At 38.4% G+C, this 14,524-nt stretch overlaps 1 protein-coding gene and 1 long non-coding RNA gene across 4 annotated transcripts in view; both read left to right on the plus strand.

The window, feature by feature from the left end:
* Positions 1 to 14,439, plus strand: part of KLHL2 (kelch like family member 2) — an 80,470-nt gene extending 66,031 nt beyond the window's left edge. For 2 of the 3 annotated variants that reach the window (XM_059697772.1, XM_059697774.1), the window contains 6 exons: positions 4,623 to 4,820; positions 5,262 to 5,363; positions 6,593 to 6,721; positions 8,196 to 8,336; positions 12,038 to 12,181; positions 13,315 to 14,439. In XM_059697772.1, the coding sequence (XP_059553755.1) occupies positions 4,623 to 4,820; positions 5,262 to 5,363; positions 6,593 to 6,721; positions 8,196 to 8,336; positions 12,038 to 12,181; positions 13,315 to 13,343 (743 nt within the window). In that variant the 3' untranslated portion in view covers positions 13,344 to 14,439. The remainder of the gene's footprint in view (positions 1 to 4,622; positions 4,821 to 5,261; positions 5,364 to 6,592; positions 6,722 to 8,195; positions 8,337 to 12,037; positions 12,182 to 13,314) is intronic. The other variant, XM_059697773.1, reaches the window with a different exon arrangement.
* On the plus strand, positions 8,343 to 10,168 carry LOC132235440 (uncharacterized). Its single transcript, XR_009453018.1, has 2 exons — positions 8,343 to 9,363; positions 9,607 to 10,168. It is a non-coding gene; the product is annotated as an uncharacterized LOC132235440 (long non-coding RNA).
* Positions 14,440 to 14,524: the final 85 nt, after the last annotated feature.

Below are 14,524 nucleotides of genomic sequence, written 5' to 3' on the forward strand. Positions count from 1 at the left end.
ACTGGGTCAAATGGGAGTTCCATTTTTAACTTTTTGAGGAAACTCCATACTGTTCTCCACAGTGGCTGCACCAGTCTGCATTCCCACCAGTAATGCAGGAGGGTTCCTTTTTCTCCACACCCTCGCCAGCACTTGTCATTTGTTGATTTGTTGATAGCCATTCTGACAGGTGTGAGATGGTATCTCATTGTTGTTTTGATTTGCATCTCTCGGATGATTAGTGACTTAGAGCATATTTTCATATGTCTCTGGGCCTTCCTTATGACCTCTTTCAAAAGTATCTATTTAGGTCCATTGCCCATTTTTTTGATTGGGTTGTTAATCTTCCTTTTGTTAAGTTGTATGAGTTCCCTGTAAATGTTGGAGATTAAACCCTTATCGGTGATAACACTGGCAAATATGTTCTCCCATGAAGTGGGCTTTCTTGTTATTTTGTTGATGGTTTCTTTTGCTGTACAGAAGCTTTCTGTTTTGATTTTGATGTAGTCCCATTTGTTTATTTTCTCTTTAGTTTCCACTGTCCTAGGAGCTGTATCGGTGAAGATACTGCTTTGGCATATGTCTGAGATTTTGCTACTTGTGGATTCCTCTAATATTTTTATGGTTTAAGTCCTTTATCCATTTTATTTTTGTGTATGGTGTAAGTTGTTGGTCTAGTTGCATTTTTTTGCATGTATCTGTCCAATATTCCCAGCACAATTTATTGAAGAGACTGTCTTGACTCCGTTGTATGTTCTTGCCTCCTTTGTCAAATATTAATTGAGCATAGTATTTTGGGTCGATTTCTGGGTTCTCTATTCTATTCCATTGGTCTATATGTCTGTTCTTGTGCCAGTACCAGGCAGTTTTGAGAACAGTGGCTTTGTAATACAGCTTGATATCTGGTAGTAAGATCCCTCCTACTTTGTTCTTCTTTCTCAGGATTGCTGCAGCTATTCAGGGTCTTTCTTTATTCCAGGTGAATTTTTGGAGAGTTCGTTCTAGGTCTGTAAAATATGCCATTGGTATTTTAATGGAGAGTGCATTGAATCTATAGATTGCTTTGGGTAGTATGGACATTTTAATGATGTTAATTCTACCAATCCATGAAGACGGTATGTTCTCCCATTTGTTTATGTCTTCCTCTATCTCTTTTTTCAGTGTTCTATAGTTTTCCAAGTACAGGTCTTTTACCTCCTTAGTTAAGTTTATTCCTACGTATCTTAATTTTTTTTGGTGCAATGGTAAATGGGATTGTTTTTTCAGTCTCTCTTTCTGTAAGTTCACTTTTGGTATATAGAAATGCCATAGATTTCTTGGTGTTAATTTTGTATCCTGCTACATTGCCAAATTAATTTATTAAGTCTAATAATTTTTTGATGGGAGTCTTTAGGGTTTTCTATGTACAGTATCAGGTCATCTGCGAATAATGACAGTTTTACATCTTCTTTTCCAATTTGGATACCTTTTATTTCTTTTTCTTGTCTAATTGCTATGGCTAGCACTTTAAGTACTATGTCGAACAGGAGTAGTGAGAGTGGGCATCCCTGTCTCATTCCTGTTCTTAGGGAAATGGTTTTAGTTTTTGCCCATTGAGTATGATGTTGGCTGTAGGTTTGTCATATAAGGTTTTTATTATGTTGAGATATGATACCTCTACTCCCATTTTGCTGAGGGTTTTTATCAAGAAAGGGTGTTGGATTTTGTCAAATGCTTTTTCTGCATCAATTGATTATGACTATGTGATTTTTATCTCTCAATTTGTTTATGTGATGTATCATGTTTATTGATTTGCGGATATTGTACCATCCTTGCATCCCTGAGATAAATCCTACTTGGTCATGGTATATAATCTTTCTGATGTAATGCTGGATCTGATTTGCTAGAATTTTGTTGAGGATTTTGGCATCTATGTTCATGAGTCTTGATGGCATATAAAGGACTGCACATCCATGTAATTTAGGGGGCTGGGGAGAAAAAGCACCAGATGGTAAGACAGTAGAGAGTAGTGATGCACACCCTACCTGACCACATCATATGAAACACTGAGCTAGTGAAACACTTAGCGCTGGTGATTCCTGTTTTCTCCGCCGGATTAAGAGAACTGGGAGGCACGGTGCCTGCCCTCAAGCTGGGCCAGCAACATAAACATTACAGAATTTAAGAACAACAAAAATTTGAATAATTTAAAGCAATGATATTGCAGGCTGTATAAGATTTATTAAACTTAAAATAGGTGTATTTGCTGTAGGGGTTCAGGAGCTCTAGGTAATCCTTCAGGCACAAGTGGTTGGGTAAGGCCTCATAGAGATTGTGGAACTTTCACTGGGGCTTGAACTTGAAGATCACGAAGTGAGAGGCACTTGTCAGATAAGGACAATAGCAAGGAAAAGCTCAGGAAGTGGAAAGGTGGTTGAAAACTTTAGCGATGCGGTTTCTCTGTCCAGAGATCACCTAATATCTCATTAGCCCCAGGGATCATCAGCACACTTTTTCTTACAGAATCAGAGTTTGTGGGTTATATGGTCTCTGCTACAATTACTAAAACGTCTCTGTAGTGTGAAAACAGACATATACACTATATAAATGAATGGGTAGGTCTGTGTTCCAATAAAGCTTTATTTATGGATGCTGAAACTTTAATTTCATATAATTTTTTATGTGTCATAGAACATTCTTTTTTTTTTTTTAATTGTTTTTCAGTCATTTAAATATGTAAAATCATTCTTAGCTCCTAGGTTCTACTGAAATAGCCTACAGGATGTAACTTACTAACTCCTGATTTAGCTCACTACAGGACAAACTGGGAGCACGTTCTGCAAATTAAGTATAGACATATAGAGTAGAAGATTCAAAATTTGAAAGCGATGGGAGAAGTACACAGGTTAGAGGAGTTGGCTCAATTTTTAAGTCTGTAAATAAGTCTTTGAAAAAGCCTAGAGTCAAAATAGGACCTCAGCTCATGCCACTGTATTTTTTAAAAATACATTTTTATTGATTTCAGAGAGGAAGGGAGAGGAGAGAGAGAAACATCAATGATGAGAGAGAATCACTGATCGACTGCCTCCTGCCCAGCACCTACTGGGGTGATCGAGCCTGCAACCCTGGCGTGTGCTGTGACCAGGAGTTGAACCCTGACCTCCTAATTCGTAGGTCGACGCTCAACCTGCCAGGCCCATTGCATTTTAATAATCTTAGAAAGGAGGACCGTTTAGTCATTATGTAGTCTTGCTAATGAATAGCATTTCTTAGGACCTATTCAGTCAGGATTCTCTTACGAATAACTTCTACACTAATAAAAGAGAAAAATGGTAATTGGCGTACAACGATACCCTTTTCATTGGCTAATCAGGGCTATATGCAAATTAACTGCCAACAAGATGGCAGTTAATTTGCATATGTAGGCACAATGCAGGGAGGCGAAAGGGAAAGCAGGAAGAAGCCCCCTGCCACTGACAGTGATCGGAAACCCAGGGGAGAGCTAAGAGCTGGGCGGCAGGGCAAAGGCGGCCCTGGGGCTGCCTTTGCCCTGCCCCCCAGCCATGATGGGAGAATCAGGCGCCTTTTCCGCCCTGGCCAGTGATAGCAGGAAGTAGGGGTGGAGCCAGCGATGGGAGCTGGACACGGTCGAAGCTGGCAGTCCCGGGAGCTAGGGGTCCCTTGCCTGGGCCTAAAGCGGAGCCCACAATCGCGGGGCCGCTGCCACTGCGGGTCCCCGCTGCCCGGGCCGGATGCCTCAGCCAGAGGCGTTAGGCCTGGCCAGGGGCAGAGCCTGCAACCATGGGGAGCTGGGGGTCCCCTGACCAGGCCTGACACCTCTGCCGGAGGCCTCAGGCCTGGTCAAGGGGCCGATCCGGTGATTGGTGATCGGAGGGTGATGAGGGTCAACTCCTCTGGCCGAGGCATCAGGCCTGGGCGGGGGGCTGAGCCGGGGATTGGGGGGGATATGATGGTCCCCTTGCCCAGGCCTGAAGCCTGGGTCAGAGGCGTCAGGCTTGGGCGGGGGGTGGAGCAAGCGATCAGAGGGAGATGGGGGTCCCCTGCCCAGGCATGATTCCTGGGCCAGAGGCCTCAGGCCTGGGCGGGGGCCAGAGCCAGTGATCGGGGGGAGATGGGGGTCCCCTGTCCAAGCCTGACACCTCTGGCGGAGGCGTCAGGCCTGGGCAAGGGGCCGATCAGGTGATCAGAGGGTGATGGGGGTCTACGCCTCTGGCTGAGGCATCAGGCCTGGGCAAGGGGCAGAGCCAGCAATCGGAGGGGTCTGGGGGTCCCCTGCCCAGGCCTGATGCCTGGGCCAGAGGCATCAGGCCTGGGCTGGGGGCAGAACCAGTGATGGGGGGAAATGAGGGTCCCCTGCCCAGGCCTGACGCCTCTGTCAGAGGCATCAGGCCTGGGCAAGGGGCCGATCCTGCGATTGGAGGGTGATGGGGGTCAACGCCTGAGGGCTCCCAGTATGTGAGAAGGGGCAGGCTGGGCTGAGGGACACTCCCCCCCCCCCCCCCCACACACACACACCCAGTGCACGAATTTCGTGCACCGGGCCCCTAGTATTCTAATAACAGCTGTAGACATATTGAAAGCCGTCTTTAGGTAGTGGTGGTAGTGTGGTCACACAGTCATTAACTGCTGTATTTCTTTTGCAGGCATGGTCTACATGGCTGGGCTGGTTTTTGCTGTCGGTGGCTTTAATGGTTCCTTACGAGTCCGCACTGTGGATTCCTACGACCCCGTGAAAGATCAGTGGACCAGTGTTGCTAACATGCGAGACCGGAGAAGCACTTTGGGGGCTGCTGTATTAAATGGATTGTTATATGCTGTTGGAGGCTTTGATGGGAGTACAGGTGATTTCCTTTAATTTTTTTTCACATTGATGTTAGAATTAATATAGTGATCACATTTACAGAACGAATCATGACGCAATTAGGCGATATCTGAGCATTTTAACAGGTATTATAAAGCTAAGTTTAAAAATTCTATCAAGAATTTCTTTAAGTGTTATAAGAGTGGTAAGTATGTTATATTTCCTTCTATGCATTAGTATTAGTCATATCACTAAGTTTAAAAAGCTAATAAATGTTAGTAGCTTGGGTAGGAGCCCTCTGGAAAAGTCATTCCTATTTATCACTTAATCGATATGTTGACTGACATTCCATCATTTTTCTCTTTTAATTTTAACCCAGTTTCACATACCTGAACTATTGTTCCCTAGCAACATATATATAAAAGAACAATCACTTTACATTTTTCTAGAGGAGGAAATGAAGAGCACTGTTTCATTGTAGGTTTATCATCTGTGGAAGCATATAACATAAAGTCTAATGAGTGGTTTCACGTGGCTCCCATGAACACGAGGAGGAGCAGTGTTGGCGTCGGCGTTGTTGGAGGTAGGTGCAGACTCTTCCTGCAGGTGAGCATTTTCAGGTACATGTGGCTCTTGGTTGTTAGGAGCGGTTCTTCCAGTAATCTAAACACCAGTCTCTAAATGGGCAAGCAAGTGATCATTTAAAAGGGAACGTAGTATTGTAAAATTTTAATTATCCTTTAAAAAAAGTTAGCTTGCCTATATTGGCTATATAAGGCCCCCCCATGCCCACTCTAGCCCCTCTTACGCCCTCACACCCTCTGTCTCTCCCTCTTCTTCTTTCCTCCCTTCTCTGTCTCTTTGCATATGGAACCTATATAAAACTGTTAACTGATATTAATGCAATTGTTTGGGAGAACAAGTCAGATGGCATATATACAAAATTCTATATCTAGAGAAGGGCTATTTAACGTTTAAGGGATGGGTTGTCACAATTATTTATTTCTACTTTGTCCCCCAGCGGAGTTTAAGAAAGGCTGTATTTTTGGTGTGATTTTTCCCCCCCCTTGGGTAAATTTGTGGGTTGCCATGCCATCCCCACCATGGAATATAATTCTTTGCACTAACTTTTTTTTCTTTAGCAGCTTATTGAAAGATAAATTACATTATACAATTCATCCATTTAAAGTGTGCAGTTCAGCATGTATCCATCACAATTCATTTTAGAACATTTTTCTTACCCCCAAAAGCATCCCTACTCCCCTTAGCTGTCACCTCCATCCTCTCCAGCTGTCATCAACCACTACTCTACTTTCTGTCTCTATATAAATTTTCCATTTCTGGACATTTCACAGGATTTGGTCCTTTGTGACTGGCTCCTCTGACTTAGGACAATTTTCAGGCTTCATTTGTGCTATAGCATTTACTGGTACCTCATTTCTTTTTATTGCCAAATAATATTTTATTGTACACTGTTACTAACTCTTGGTTTAACTTTTTTAATTTACTAAGATAACTTTGACATTTAATTTTTTTCCAGGGTGTTGTTCACTTATCAAATAGTGTTATCCACAGATAAAATGAGTGTACTTTCTGTTCTGTCAGATTATTTATGAAAATGTTAAATTAATATGATAACATATACTAGTACTCTGCAGATCCTCATCATATGATTTGGTAACTCTACACGTCACCATTAGGCAAACAGTAACACTTTAAAGGGAAACTGCTACCATGGAGGAAAATATATTATCTTCTGACTTGAAGAAAAGCTCTGTATGAATATGGCTTTCTTTGTGATCCCATGTTTAGGTTTGCTGTATGCCGTAGGGGGTTATGATGGAGCTTCACGCCAGTGTCTCAGCACCGTCGAATGCTATAATGCTGCCACGAACGAGTGGGCCTACATAGCAGAAATGAGTACCAGGCGGAGCGGAGCAGGTGAGCAGGAACCTCATGTAGCAGTTGAAGTCGAAAATGATGGGAAAGAGTTAAACAAGTGAAATGATTCACTGACATATCTTTATGTTTTCAGAAAATATATACTGATTCTAATAACATTGTTAAAGTGTCTTTTGAATTACACGGAGTGGTAGGTAGCTGCAGTTAAATTTCACTTTGTAAAATTTCTAAGTGCCAAATTAAAGGCTTCTTCTCTGTTTCAGTTAATTATTTACATTGTTTGGCATTTCTTTTAGGTGTGTTTTTTTTTTAGTGCTCATTGAGGAACTTGCTTCATAATCAAGGCTCTTCATATCCATTTCTTTTTCTTCTTTTTTTAAAAATATATTTTATTGATTTTTTTTACAGAGAGGAAGGGAGAGGAATAGAGAGTTAGACACATAGATATGAGAGAGAAACATCGATCAGCTGCTTCCTGCACACTCCCTACTGGGTATGTGCCCGCAACCAAGGCACATGCCCTTGACCGGAATCGAACCCGGGAACTTTCAGTCCGCAGGCCGACGCTCTATCCACTGAGCCAAACTGGTTAGATGCTTCATATCCATTTCTTAGAAATTTTGTGCTTTAATACTTATTATGTAAAATTTCCCAGGGTTGAGAGACTAAAGAAAGAGGTTGATAATCCAGCAGTACGCGTTTATTAAGGGGGGTTACATACAAGGTGTGTCTTGGGCTGCAGCAAGGGGACATGGGTACCTTCCCTGCCACATGGCAGGTGCTAAGGGGTTATATAGGACGGGGCAGGATGGATAGGTTACTGGGGCATGACCTACCCCTGATAAGGAGAAAATGCTTTACATGTTTGCCTGGGGTGGGGCACAGACATGTTCCAAGAAGCAGCACATTTGGGGTGTAAGGGAGGGGCCAGCAGTCCCTGAAGGAATTTACGAGAAGTAATCTTCTGACTAGAGGATCCAACATCAGTCACCTCAGGGAACAGTCTCTCCTCAGTAGTACTGGTTTGCTTTTATCATGAAAGTTGTTTTCAAAATGATTAATGGCCTCTCTTTTTAGAATGATAGTTCTTACTGTGATTCTCATTTGTCCACTTTTATTTATTTCCCTTTTTTTAGGTTGTATACTTTTAATATCCACTTTAAAAGAATATCCACTTACTTTTACTATGAAGAATAATTTCAAAAATTTTAGTTAGAAGTCATTTGAATAAACCCTAATATGGCCCTAACTGGTTTGGCTCAGTGGATAGAGTGTCAGCCTGCGGACTGAAGGCTCCCGGGTTCGATTCCGGTCAAGGACATGTACCTTGGTTGCAGGCACATCCCCAGTAGGGGGTGTGCAGGAGGTGGCTGATCGATGTTTCTCTCTCATCGATGTGTCTAACTCTCTATCCCTCTCCCTTCCTCTCTGTAAAAAAATCAATAAAATATATATATTTAAAAAAACCTAATATGCTATGAATTTATTGCTCCTTTTATTCTATATTTTATAGGTGTTGGTGTGTTAAACAACTTATTGTATGCTGTAGGGGGTCATGATGGCCCTTTAGTGCGAAAAAGTGTTGAAGTGTATGATCCCACCACCAATACATGGAGACAGGTTGCAGACATGAACATGTGCAGGAGAAATGCAGGTATCTGTCTAGTTCACAATTGTAAAACTTATATGAATTGTATTTACAGTTGTATAGTATCCCCATGTGTTTCCATTGTTCTTTTATTGTTCTGGGTCTAATGGACTAGGTCTTTAAAGGCAGAATCCTCTGTAATAATCCTATGTACTGAATGCTCAGTATAGGGTCTAGAACGTAGCAGGTTGTTGTGACACGTCAGTTAACTTACTTTCTCCTAGTGGCTATTTTTGGTGATGAATGTAGAGACTAAATTAGAAGAAGATCCCTCTTTATTTGACATTGAATTCACTCATTCTTACCACAAATATTTTTGAGTGCCTACCATGTATCACGTACTACAAAACCCAGTTCTTAGGAAATTTAGTCTAGTTGAGTAACTATTCATACCAGATTAAAAAGCTAGTATTTATCTGAATCTGGAGGGAAGCCCAAAGAAGCTAACCCTAATCTAATACAGTTCAGGATTTCTATGAAGTGGAAAAGCTAAAACAACAACTAATAACTTAAGAAAACTGAGGTCTTCAAGATTAGGAAACTAACTCCTTGAAAAGAAAATCCATGGACGGGAAATGGAAAATAGATTCAGGAAAGCCAGTGTTTTGGGAAATGCCATTATCTTCATGCCATTTCCCATAGTCCAAAAATATGTTCCTGATGAATCTCTAACTCACTGTATACCATAAGATGATGTTGCAAGATGCAGGCCCCACACCCTCCAAAATGCTGTTCTTACTTACTCCTTAATTTAACTGTGATTACTATGGGGAATTAAATACTTATGACTGCAAGGACTGTCAACAACAGTGAACTTGCACCTCATTCAATCATTAGTATTTGGTAATGTCCTAGAAACCTCTCAGCTATAGATAGTCCGACTCATGGTAAGACGCACAGATCTGGGCCATAGGTAGAATGAGTGCTTGACCCCGGTATATATTAAGTTAGAAAAATCAAAGTAATATGTGCACATGCCTTCCCTAGATTAGGACATATATTTGCAATTTGAACTTTCATTATTTTCCTGAAGGTTGGAATAATCTTTTTATTTTTATTTTTATTTTAAATATATCTTTATTGAGTTCAGAGAGGAAGGGAGTGGGAGAGAGAGAGATAGAAACATCAATGATGAGAGAGGTCATTGATTGGCTGCCTCCTGTACATCCCCCCTAGGGAAGCAAGCCCACAACCCAGGCATGTGCCCTTGACCGGAATCGAACCTGGGACCCTTCAGTCCGCAGGCTGACGCTCTCCTCTGAGCCAAACCAGCCAGGATGGAATAATCTTATTATTTTCCTCTACTCATGTTGTATTTTCAAATCAAAATAAACTCATTTCTGTTAGCCAGGAGAATAAGGACATACTGTGTAGAGCAATCATTACCCTGCTCTTGCTTTTCAAATATTTGAACTACTTTAAAATGGTATGAATTTACTTCCGTCAAGAGACTAGAGTAGTAACACAATTTAGTGTTAGTGGGGAAGATTCACTCCATTTGCACAGATTGCTAGTACACTTCTAAATCCTGTATATGGAGTTGGCTCATTGTTTTGTTAATATAAAAATCTGTAAACACCTGTTAATTATACCAGTAAAACTATCTATGGAACTACAAAGACCAGTGAGCATTCTTCTGGATTTTTTGATGCCCTTTAGTAGCAGTTCATAATGGCTTTAAATGTTGTTATGAATTATTAAATACACTTTATAAAAATATGGAAATAAAGGTGTTTACCTTTTAACTTAGCAATTTTTTTGGTAAAAATTTACATTAAGAAAATAGTTGTGGGGGGTAATGTGGTGATAAGGACACATATGTAATAACTTAATTAGTAAAGGAATTAAAAAAATAGTTGCACAAGGATGAAAAAAGTATGCAAGAGAGATCCTTATTCATTGCAACATCATTGATAGCAAAAAAAACTAAGAATAACAATATCCATTAGTAAAAAATTATTTTTGATGTTCATCAAAGACAATTAACAAAATTATGGTATTTTCATACATGGGGTACTAAGCAGTCACTTAAAATTATGGAGATCTATATTTATTAACTTGGGTAGATGTCCAAGGTATATTGTTTGGAGGAAATGGGTGAGTAATAAAGTAGCATGTGTATTATGAGCTTGGGATTTAATACAAGTGCGTGAGTATTTATGCATAGAAAACAGCCAGGGCGGAATAATCTTATTATTTTCCTCTACTCATGTTGTATTTTCAAATCAAAATAAGCTCATTTCTGTTAGCCAGGAGTTAGACAATTTCATGGTCATTATTCTAAGCAGTATAGGATTAGAGGTGATCTTTTTTTCTTTATACTTTTTTAGATGTTTTAAATTCTTGCAAAAAAAAACCAACCCATGAGTTATCTAATAATAATGAAATAAATAATATTGCTCTCCCTTTTTGAAGGAGATAAAATAGTTAACCAGTGAGTATAGTAATTAAAATTTAGAATCATTTTTATCTTCTACTAAAACATAGGGAATCCAAAAAAATGTATACATACATTGAATGATTATAAAGTCAGTGTTTATTAACATACAGTTCATTTTCAAAATTTGAAAGAATCCACAGAAGTGAATAATATTTTTGTCAACAAACTGATGACCCTTCTGGTCCAGGCACTGCTATAATGAGAAGCAATGTTATAGCAAACATCAAGAATTATTTCGTTGGGTATTTGTATGGTCTCAAATTCATCAACTGTTGCTAGTTTTGTACCATAAATTTTATCTTCTTTGTATCCCCATAAAAAAGTCTAGTGGATAAATTTTATTTGTTCAAAGCTTAGTCTGGCTTCTCCCATTATTTCAAATCAGTTAAACATGAAAAGGAGTGAAAATTGAGTTATCAGCTGTTAAAGTGTGTATACACCCTGTGTCCCCAAAAATTGTCTACACACTTTGTACTTATAAAGGCAGTATTAGTACTTGAACTTCATTTCATATAGCATTTTAGGATGAATTTCCTTTGTTCAAAGCTTAGTCTAGCTGAAAAGAAAAAAATATCAATTGAGTCATCAGCTACTAAAGTGTATATACATGTTTTTTGGGATACCCTTTACAATTTTTCCTTAGGTTTCCCTAACAAGTTGACTTTGAGTTACTAAACTTATTTGACCTTAGTTTTTTTCTTTTTAATAATAAAATGTGGATTAACCTAGTTTCTAACCTATAAAGTAAGATTATTGTGAAGATTAAATAAAGTAATGCAAAAATAAGGCAGCTAGCCCTAGCCGGTTTTGCTCAGTGGATAGAGCATCGGCCTGCAGACTGAAGGGTCCCAGGTTTGATCCCTGTCAAGGGCTCATGCCTGGGTTGCTGGCTTGATCCCCAGTAGGGGGTGTGCAGGAGGCAGCCAATCAGTGATTCTCATCATTGATGTTTCTGTCTCTCCCTCGCCTTCCTATCTGAAATCAATAAAAATTAAAAAACAAACAAACAAACACAAAAACATAAAAAAGAGACAAAAGAAACAACAAATCTGAAATTTAAAAAAATAAAGCAGCTACTGCATAAATGACACAATAGGAGCTTAGAAGTGGTATTAGACTCCCATATAAAAATAATTCCTTCTCCACCATCTTCTCCTCTTGCCTCCTTTAAGAAAGTGTCACTGGATCACCTCACCAAATGTGTAGGGATATTCATATTCATCTAAATTTTTTTAAATAATTGCTTTTTTCTCTAATTTTTTAAAAGGCGTTTGTGCTGTCAATGGTCTGTTATATGTAGTTGGAGGGGATGATGGCTCCTGTAACTTGGCATCGGTAGAATATTATAACCCAACAACTGATAAATGGACAGTTGTGTCATCTTGTATGAGCACAGGGAGAAGTTATGCAGGTAATAATTGTTTACTTTTCTTACAGTCTTCTATTACAATATAAAAAATTACACCATTATGATTTTTACATTAAGAATGTTACAAGAAGAAAGTCTTTTCTCAAAGTATATTTTATTTCTTGTTCTTAAAACAGTATTGGATGTGTATTTTCTGAAATAAAGCAGTGGTATTCTTTTATCATTCTACAATCGTTTGCATTTGCAATTACAAATCTTTCCATTGCGGGATCATATGCTAAAACTTCACATGGCTGATGTCTGTCTGCAGTGGAGTGAATTCACTGTGTAGCAAGGCTTCCATTACTCGGTTACACCAGAAATTTGACCCCTACAACATCCCCCTGGCAGGGCTTGTGTGATAGGGTTCTAGAGAGGCTGTGAAATAATTTTTCTTACTTAGAATAGCACTGGTTAAATTTTAAAATATAATTTTGGTCCATGCTCTTAGTAAGAGAAATGGTAATTCTCTTTATTAAATATATTGAAGAGTCTTCAAAACTGTATGTTACATATTACTCTGATGATAGGAATTTATATCACTTTAAATATTAGAATGTTTCTATAACATTGTAATATTGATCCAGTTGTGGTGAGAAAAGTTTATACTAATTTAACCATCACTACTGTTTATATATCATCCAAAACAACATCTAATAGAACTATATACAATAACATGACTGAAAATTAGGAAATTTTGTTAAAGTTTCATTGAGATATAACTGACATAGAATAAATAGCATATATTTAAGCATACAATTTTATTAGTTTTGACATATGTATATACCCATGAAACCAATACCACAGTCAAAATAATGAAAATAAGTATTAATCACCCCTGAAAGTTTCTTTGTGCCCCTTTGGGTGTGTTAGGTGGATTTTAGTGCTTTCTGAGTAAAATTATTTTTCCTTAATTGTAAGTGCAAAGAGCAAAAGAGTAATCTGGATTAAATAGTCTGACATTTTGGTCTATAACTAACAGATCTCACTGCAATTTAAATTAAAATGATAGTACTTTTGATACACTATGATTTGTTCAGACCCTGTTGCTTGAGTAATAAAATAAAGAATTCAGTATTTTCTCAGATATACAGAATGCTGCCTGTAACTTCCGTTTTGTTCATTTCTTTGCTTAGGGGTCACAGTTATTGATAAACCGTTATGAGCCCGAAGGACATTTTTGGCATATTTATACATGAGAAACAGACTTCAACAAGTATTTCTGAAGTGACTTGAGAATCCAGCACTTCTCCACTTGTAGCTGCACTTTAAGTCTCCGCAGAAAATAAGATCGGCTGCCTTTAGAGGCCTCAGATTCTGAAGATTATTTTTGGTAGAAGCACCGTGTAGGCATTTTCTGCAATGAGCAGCAGCTGACTGAATTTTAATAAAAAACCTGGACTGCAGTACTTACTCTTCAGTCTTTAGACAACAGTTGCTTTCATAAAGACTAGTTATCAACCTTGAACGACTGGATTATTTTGTGAAGGAAGACAAAAGAATATGTGTTATAAAATTAATTTTTTCTTTATTCCTTCTGGAAATCTGTATACACAGGAACTGAAAATCTTTGAACAGGTATTAAGTTCTATGTAAGTATACAAACTAGTTGAGGGATAAAACTGTTTGCTTTTATAAAATATCTTTGATTACATGAGTATAATAAATGGTGTGCATATAACTGTGTGTGTATATGCTTTCCTTTAAATATGTTTGAAAAGATGTTTGAAACTTGATTATACTATTTATAATTGGCACAGTACTTTGAATTATGCCAGTACTACATTGTAAAACAGAGTTGTATTTTTTGATATTTAACAATGCTTAATACTTTAAAATGCCACTTCTGAGGAATGAACATGGTGTAACACACTTGAATATGTGTGATGCCAAACTTTTTAAAAATAAAATGTAAAGTATGCTTATTTATTATTTCCTTCCTTTGGTTTAATCTTGGTCATGTTTTGGTGTGTATTTTTAATTTTTTTCTTAAAGTAACACTTTGGCATGATCATTACTGCAGGTCTTTGATGAATATAATGAATGTATGGAATTCAACTGAATTTGCATGGTCTTAAGAATTTTTTCCGTGTGTATAAATTTAGCTGCTATTAACAGAAGAGAGAACTTTCTGCGAGTAGCCATGTGTGTTGATCAGATACAATTTTTCTGAGGTCTTCAATTAATCTCACTTTAAAAATGACCAAAACATGTCTTTCTGGAATTACCTTTGAATAAAAGTTTGTATGTTATTTGTTTTACATTGTCCTTGATTTTTATCGATTTAGTTTGATTTTAAGGAAGTTGCCTGCTCAGTTTCTCTGTTCTTTTGTAAAATTTGCATTT

Source organism: Myotis daubentonii, chromosome 5 (genome assembly GCF_963259705.1).
Source record: "Myotis daubentonii chromosome 5, mMyoDau2.1, whole genome shotgun sequence".
NCBI lineage: Eukaryota > Metazoa > Chordata > Mammalia > Chiroptera > Vespertilionidae > Myotis > Myotis daubentonii.